At 40.5% G+C, this 8,395-nt stretch overlaps 1 protein-coding gene across 1 annotated transcript in view; it reads left to right on the forward strand.

Moving 5' to 3' along the window:
- Positions 1-7,626, forward strand: part of SWT1 (SWT1, RNA endoribonuclease homolog) — a 41,468-nt gene extending 33,842 nt beyond the window's left edge. The window contains exons 17-19 of the mRNA XM_014948492.1: positions 2,137-2,203; positions 3,098-3,162; positions 7,193-7,626. Coding sequence (XP_014803978.1) covers positions 2,137-2,203; positions 3,098-3,162; positions 7,193-7,298 — 238 coding nt within the window. The 3' untranslated portion in view covers positions 7,299-7,626. The remainder of the gene's footprint in view (positions 1-2,136; positions 2,204-3,097; positions 3,163-7,192) is intronic.
- The last annotated feature ends 769 nt before the right edge of the window (positions 7,627-8,395 follow it).

An 8,395-nucleotide genomic window follows, 5' to 3' on the forward strand; every position in this document is an offset into this window, starting at 1 on the left:
ATGGTTTAGTGATGATGCTCCTTGTTTGTTGTGTGGGTGTCTATTTTTGTCAGTTAGGTTGACGGTTGGACAAGATGATCTTTAAGGTCCCTTCCAACCTAGAAGATTCTGTGATTCTGTGTTTGTTTTCACAAAACTGAATGCAGTACCCTACAGAATCACAGGATCGTAGTGGTTGGAAGGGACCTCAGAGATCATCGAGTCCAACCACAAAAAAACAACAACAACAAAAACCAACAAAAAAACCCCACCCACCACCTAAACACACAACAACAACCACCAAACCAAAAACCATCACCCACCCACACAACATCCCACCACAAATCAATAATCTTGGGCACTAGAGCATGCCCTGAAGAGCCATGTCTACACGTGTCTTAAATACCTCCAGGGATGGTGACTCCACCACCTCCCTGGGCAGCCCATTCCAATGCAGGCCAGCTTTCCTCCTTTTTGCAGGACACAGAAGGCGGAGCGGTACCGAAACCAGCGGGATTCTACCCCGCGTTCCCAGGCTGGGTTTATTTATGTAGCAGAGCAGTGGTGTGATGGTTCAACCCTGATGGATTGTCCCCCACAGACAGGGCAGTGGGAACCTCAGCTGCCACACTCTCCACGCTGCCAAGATTCCCCGTGTTTCCAAGGGCCTTTGCCAAGTTGTCTCTGCCGGGGTTTTATGCTGTCACAGCCAACAGCTCGCTCACTGGGGTAGCGGCTGAAGGCTTTGAGGTATTTTTAGGAAAACTAGCCAATTTGGTTCTCTTGCTGACTTCTAGTTGGCAGGTGAAGCGTTTCCAGTTCAAGAACAGAGTCCCAGGGACATCTTCTTACGGAGGGAGAAAGGACGTGTGACTAATTGTTGTAACGGCGATAATTCCTATGCAAAATCAGGATGAAAATAAGCAGTGGACTTACTAGTTACCATAAATCCCGTGGTGTGTCACGGTCTTCCAGCCTGCTTAAAATACAGTGTCACTTGTAAATGGCAATTTTAAATTATTCTGTTAGTTTTCTGTTTGTTGGTTTGTTGGTTTTTTTTTTAAGTTCCTAATGAATTCATTTATAAAGGCTTACAGCTTAGAAGGGGAAGGAGGGGAGAATTTAGACACTTTCCCATGGGAAAGTAAATAGAGCTTCCCAAAAAGAAGATTGGAGGTTTTTTTCAATTACTTTTTTCCAAATCCAGTCATTTTCTTAATTGTTATTTACATTCTTAATACTTAACATAAGGCAGAATTTTATCAGTGTTTCTTAATATATATGTGTGTGTATATATATATATTCTTAATATATATATGTGAAGTGTTACATGGTTTTTAACGTAGATTTTAATTCATATCTTGTACTGTATAAAAGGGTTGGGGCTTTTTTTCCAGCGAATGCACATTAAGTTACGCTGAGGCATAACTGAAATATATCTACTTAAATAGATCTGGAGAATTAATTTTAAAGAGAACAACTTCCTTATTGGATCATTTTTGGAGCCTTGTGGAAAAGGGCGTACATCTCTCAGAACTTCACCTTGTGGAGCAACCAAAGCTGATGCTTCCTTCTGCAGGTGGTATCTCCACTTGTGGAACAAGGACCACATTTTCTTCCTAAAGGCACCTCTCTTCAGCTGTCAAATCCCATTGACATTTCTCAATATTGGGTGGGAATTCGTTATTATGAAAAGTAGGAAAACTGGGATGTAAATTGTAGCATTTGAGCTGTGCATTAGAGAATGAGTTAAAGCTTCAGCTCGTGTGGGAGGGTTTTGTATTGCGTGTCACTTTGCTGCTGCTCGGCACGAATACAGCAGGCTTTGCTCATGGGAAACAAAAGATTTTTAATTATTACTGGGTTTCTTGCCATCCCCGTATAGAAATTGCTCGTAAAAACATCAGTTGAATTTTTAATTAGGAAAAAACCCTCACAGAAAGTCCTTACAAGAATAATAAGCTCGTTTGATTCTTCTAGAGGAGTGGAAAGGGATGAGTGGAAGGGACAATTCTTCAAAGATCAAAATTTCCTTTTTGTTTAAAGAAAGTAATTAGATTTTTTTTTTTCCATGAAGCATTTCTGACTATTTCTTCAACTCTTCCATAGAATCCTTTTATACTTGAGTAAAAAAATCCCCAACCTTTTCTTTTTCAGAATTTTGACCCCAACCAGTAGTTTCCAAGACATTTGGACCCTCTATAACGTACTCGTAAGCAACGAGGTATGAAGTTGTCTTTAATGTTGTCTCAGATACACTTCAGTTGCAGTTTTTTATTTATAGTGGTTATGGGGTGAGCTGTCTCATCATTGTGCTGCCACTAAGCTAGAGTTTTGAAGATTTGCTCTTATTTACTAGGCATTGAACATTTAAACTTATTTTTGCTCACCACCTACCAAAAGTTCTTTGAATCTCCACTGGTGTTTGAATTGGTTGTGTGACTCGCTGGGCACTCATTTGTTGGGAATGGCTCGCTGTGGAGAGTAAAAAGCCTTGAAGCTGAAGTCACCAAAACATCCCTGGCTTAATCGTTGTAAGAAGAAAGTACATGGTGCTGTGGAGAGTAATGGCTGCAGTTCAGGGGAAAAAAGATAAATTGAAATTACCCGTTATTTGTGAAGTTTTAACTCATTTGTGCTGAAGGATTTTAAGAAGAGAAACTAAAATGAATTGTTTGCAGTATAATAGAGGTATTTTCCATTTAGCATATTACATATTTCATATTTGCAATCTTCTTCTAAACAGGAAAATATATTTGGGTTTTGGGCTTGTACATATAGGGTGACTGTATGGAATTAATGCAAATCAAGTTATTCTGTTTGCTATAGAACTATAGGGTAATTTAAGAGGGGAGGAAGAATTGGTTAAGGTCTTTTACATTTGCGCAGAAGTTGTTAAAAAATCTATCACTCCCATTACATAAACTCACGGTAGTTAATTTGTAATATTTGATTTTATAATACATAGCATGACTTTTTTTTTTGCTGTGCTGTCTCAACTTGAGAACCTGTTAGGTAATACGCTAACCGTATCTGTTACACCAGCTGTGTCATTTTAATTGATATGTGATACTTGATAAATTACTGTGTTAATTCTTTATTCTTTGTTCTTTTGTAGATAAATAATAGTATAAAATTCACTGCTGAGGAGCTTTATGAGTGTGTTTCACAAGAGAGATATCGGTAAGCCAATTACATCAGATGGGTTTCGAGGCAGCATTTTAGCACATACTGTATTAACCAAAGTACTGTAAGAGAAATTGTTTGGAAAATAAAAAATCACAGTTGTAGGAGGAGCATAGGGAAGATGATTAAGGATTTTTATTTTTTTAAAAATTACCTACTATTACAACAGAGTGGAAGAAGACAGGAATTAAATTAGAGATGAGCCACCTACACAGTGATTTTCAGCTGTTTGAGGTGAGGTGTTGGTCCCTCTTTCCTCTCCCGGTGTTGAATTCATGGCTTAGTGGCAGAGCCAGTGGAATTCAGGATTCATTGTAAGGTAGGTTAGAGCATGAGACTGCATTGGAATGAATTTGATTGTAACTGAAATTTTAATTTAGTGAGGTTATTTCTTGTAACAGAAGATGTTATTATGAGAACTTTGCTTAAATCAGTAGAGGAAAAAACCCTGCAATTCTCAAGGTGATACAAGTGATTGAACTGTACCATGAAAACTGGTGTATGTGCAGTCGCTGTGCTGCATTGTGGCCATCATTATTAAAGTCATAAATTTAGCCACTGTATCTTACTAAGACATTTGGAAGTACAGTTAGGAAAGGAGAAAACCCCATAAGATTCCAAATACTCATTTCCATTTTAGGAGGCTTTTTTTACAATTCGGTCACAGGAAAATAAATGTTCTGTTGTACAACTGAGTTAAAAGTTTACAGCTGAGAACTTCAAAATTGAGTGTCATGCAACCCTTACAAATCTTTATAGTAAAGTTTCTGGCTTATAAAAGGTTTCTTTCTGAATTTGTGTAATTGAGGGCTTGTAAATCCAGGTTCTGTGAGGTTTTTAAATGCCATAATACTTTTTAAAAAAAATAAATTGTAAGTGAATGATAAAAGACAGGGAAATAATTTCTTTGATGTTGCTGTTACATGGATATGAGTGAGCTGTAACTTCCCAGGATACACAGCACGGTTCCAGCAGCTTTGTAAAAGGCTTGCAGATTATTTTAATCTGAGTAGGCAAATTATTCTAAAAAGCTTTCCTTTGCCTGGATTGATACCAACTTCCTAAATCTTCTGTGAATTTTTAAGTGCTAATCGCTGGGGTAGGGGAGAAAAGTTAAGCAGGGAGGGAGAGATTTAATCATAGAATCATGGAATGGTTTGGGTTGGAAGGACCTTAAAGATCATGGAGTTCCAACCCCCCTGCCAGGGGGGTTGCAACGCGATGATCTTTATGGTCCCTTCCAACCCAAACCATTCCATGATTCTATATTAAAAGAAGTTGATCAAGTGAAAAAACAAAACAAAACAAAAACCCAACAAACTAATAAATCAAGCTGTTGGATATAGCTCTGTGTTGATCCAGGCTTTAAGAAAATAATATGTGCCAATTTGTGCTCAGCATAGTAAAAATAATTCCTTCAGAGGCTGGTGTGGTCACCCTCGGGCTGTACTTGTGTGACTGACCTTGCTTGCTTTTTGTTGAGGAGGACCTTACAAATGGGCTTTTGAGAAAGTAGCCTTTGGAAGACTAAAGTTACAGAATGTTTTCTATCTAATCAGGTTCAGGTCCTTCTTTGGAAACAGAAGGCCAAATAAAAAAAAATCAGCGTAGTCAAGAGATTTATTTTGTGTGTAAATACTTTATATGTAAATAGATGAAAGATGGTTTGAACTGAACCTTCCAAAAAACCCCCATTCTGCCATGAAAGCTGCTGTAAGCGACCTTTCAATGCCAATTATTTTTTAAAACTACCTTTACATAATACAATGAAAAGCAAAAAGTGAAAAGGAGCTCTGCCTTTTAACTCAGTTGTGGTTTGGCTGGTTTAAGGTGTTTCTAAAATCTTTGATTTTGGCAGCTTTAGAGCAAAAGTCACCGCTGCTTATTGGGTTTTACGGAAATTGCCTTTTTGACTATACACATCACAACTGCGTAGTTTGTCTTCCACCATATCCCTTTTTAGTTGAAAACTAATTGTATTAAAATGGTATTTTGAGTCAGGACAACTGGTTTCAGGCTTCGCAGCCACTTTCCTCGTAGGAAAGCAACAAGTAATTCCTAGGAGCTGCTCAGAGGTTGTGTTTGGCTGCAAATGCCAGAGAAGAACCAGCAGAAATCGCACCAGAAGGGCAAGGGGTAGAGCAGTTGGTGTTTATGGGTACCTCCCGTGCCCAGGGTGTGCGTGGGCAGGAGGGATACACAACACTGGGGTGTAAGTGTGTGCTCTTTTTCCTTGGGGAGGGGGGAGAAGGGGAATTTTTGCATCTCTTGCACATCATACTCCTACAAGCAAGAAGGCAAAAATCTGTGCTAATTGTTTAAAATAACCTTTTTTTACTTACGCACGAGGTACTTTAGAATTACTTTGACTAACTTTAGAATTATTTCGAACAACTGACTATTCAGCTGCCTTATCTGTAGTTGATTTATTTTTTTCCCCAGTCGCAATAGCAAATGTTTGCAAAATACTCATAGCTTAAGTATAGAGATGAGTATGATATAACCAATTTTGCCCTCTAGTACTAAGCTCAAATAGAAAACCGAGAGCAGGTATTTTGGCAACTTTACTGCTGGAAAAAAAAGGCAAACTGCCCAGGGAAGACCCATCAAACTGTGTGAGCAAATCAAAACGTAGTGAAACAGCAGTGGTTCGGTGTCTGCACGTGGTTTTCATGAAACCAGACACAGGGAAATGACATCCGGGGTCTGGTCCTTTTGCCAACATTTCTGAAAGTGCTCTGAAAAATGGAAGCTTTGTTTCACGGTCTTTCAGAACGTTGCAATGGAGAAGGTTTTTCATGTGTTGAGCTCAGAGTGGCTGCTGTTTAAAAATGGAACACCATTTGATGGCCTGCCCTATGTTCCAAAACAGGAACCGCTTGGGTCACTGCAAATGGTGTAGGGTTTATTTGGTTTCCAAAAAAATGTTTCTTATAGTACTTTTTTCTCAGTGCAGGTGTCCCATGGTGAGTATGTGACCATAAGTCTCTTTAGGAGTAGCTGATTTAAACAGTATTTTACTTTTACCAGCATAAGCTCGTGAAGGGTTGTCTCTGACTGGGGACACTCTGCAAATCATTAGAAATATTACTGACGTGGGGCGAGTGCAAGAGGAAGAGGAGTAGCTGCACCCAGGAAAGACTGAAGTCACATTATCTCAGAAGCCTAAAATCTGTCTCTGACCATCTTCTAACTGTGGATAGAACCCAGGAAAGATTGAAGTCACATTATCCTAGAAGCCTAAAATCTGTCTCTGACCATCTTCTAACTGTGGATAGAACCCAGGAAAGATTGAAGTCACATTATCCTAGAAGCCTAAAATCTGTCTCTGACCATCTTCTAACTGTGGATGGAACTTATTTCTATCCATCTGCAACACATAAACCTACAGGAAAGGTGTAGTTGACTTGCAGCTTGAACACATTCGGTAAAAACCAGTAACGTTTTCTAGTATTTGAAGGTTGAATTTGGGCTGAGAAGACTGGACTAGTGTTTGCTGTGTGGCTCTTAGACTGTTGCCTTTTAAAGATGTGATTGCATGGCTTCAAGCTGGAGGGGAACAGATTTAGACTGGAGATTAGGAGAGGGCTCTTCACTGTGAGGGTGGTGGAGCACTGGAACAGGTTGCCCAGGGAGGTGGTTGAGGCCCCTTCCCTGGAGATATTCAAGGAGAGGCTCGACGAGGCCCTGGGCAACCTGGTCTAGTTGGGGGTGTCCCTGCTGACTGCGGGGAGGTCGGACTAGATGGCCTTTGGAGGTCCCTTCCAGCCTGGGCCATTCTATGATTCTATGATAGAGCTAAGGACACGTAATGATTAATGAGCTCTGTAAGAAACTTGGTCTTTTGCTAGAAAGATAAAAATACGCCTGGATTTCCAGAGGTGCCGACTATTCTGTTTTTGGCAGAGTTAAAGCTTGGTATTAGAATCCCTCTGAATTTTGTTTCAGAGGGATATACGGAAAGATGGCCGTCTGTAAAATGGGTCCATCGTGTCCCGATAACTTCTGCATCTTCTGTTTTTTCCAGAGAGAGACTGGAAGTTGGCTGTTGCCAGCTGGCCCAGCTGGAACACACCATTGAGCAGTGTCAGGCGGCGGCTCACGCGGAAGCCAAGAGCAGGGGCTGGCTCTGACTCTGGGGTGAAGGGCTGGAGCCCTAGTGCTGGCCCCACTGCCTTTTCCTTGTCCCAACAAAGTCACACTCCTCTGGCGTGTGTGTGCGGGGAAACACTTGAGGAGCCAAAAAACCTGCCTCCTTTTTTCTCCATGGTGCTGTTTTGTATCAAGAGTTGAAGGAAAAAACCACCGACGTCACATGTGTACATTAAACGTCCACATTTCTGCCAAGAATGGGAAGGGAACAGGATTTTCTCTGGAGTGAAGGTCCCTGGATTGATACAGCTGGTTTGGGGTACAGCAGATGTGCTGGGCTGCTGTTCCAGATGTTCCTGAGAGGAGCTATGGTTGGATAGGAAAAAAAAAAAAAGAATCCCTGTAAGGTATTTGTTTTGCTGATAACTTCAGAAGTGACAAGTGAGGAGAAAAAAAGACTGTTTGACACCTGGGGGTCTGAAAGGACCGAGAGGAAAGCAGCTGAATCCGAAGGCACCCGGGTGCCTCTACAAGACACAGGGGCTGACATGCACACGCAGCGTTACGGCTCCCGTGTAGTGAGCTACTGAAGGCTTAAAAGAGGATATAGAACAGGGAAAGAAATGGATTGGTGCTCTTTTTTTTAAAAAGAAAAAACCACAAAACCCAGCCTCGTGCAGATATGCTGGTCCCAGACCTCTTTTCAGAGAAAAGGGATGTTTTTCCTTTGGTAAAATCCCTACTCAATCTTCATATAACGGAAACTTTCTTTTGGAAAAGTCCTCGGCGTTCTCTTTCGCCACCTTCTCTTGTGAAGGCACAAGCTGTTTTCCCCTCTGGGGGTTATTATTACTCCATCTCTGCTCTCTGGGTGACATCTCTCTTTGAATGTACCGTTTGTTGCTTTTCCAGAACTGCTTTAAGTCCCTGAAACTTTCTAAAAGCCATTTTCAATGCTGCTGTGGCCTTTAAAGCTACCTCTTCTGTGTATGTATTTGTACAGAGATGAGCAACCAGCAAAGTTCTAGAAGTGTTTATTTTGATATTAACTTTTGGATGTATTTGTAAAAAAAAAAAATCTTAATTGTAAAAATCTAATTTATTGTTACAGTAAACAGCAGTTAATTCTATGCAGCAG

This window comes from Calidris pugnax, unplaced genomic scaffold (assembly GCF_001431845.1).
Source record: "Calidris pugnax isolate Ruff unplaced genomic scaffold, ASM143184v1 scaffold30, whole genome shotgun sequence".
Classification (NCBI taxonomy): Eukaryota; Metazoa; Chordata; class Aves; order Charadriiformes; family Scolopacidae; genus Calidris; species Calidris pugnax.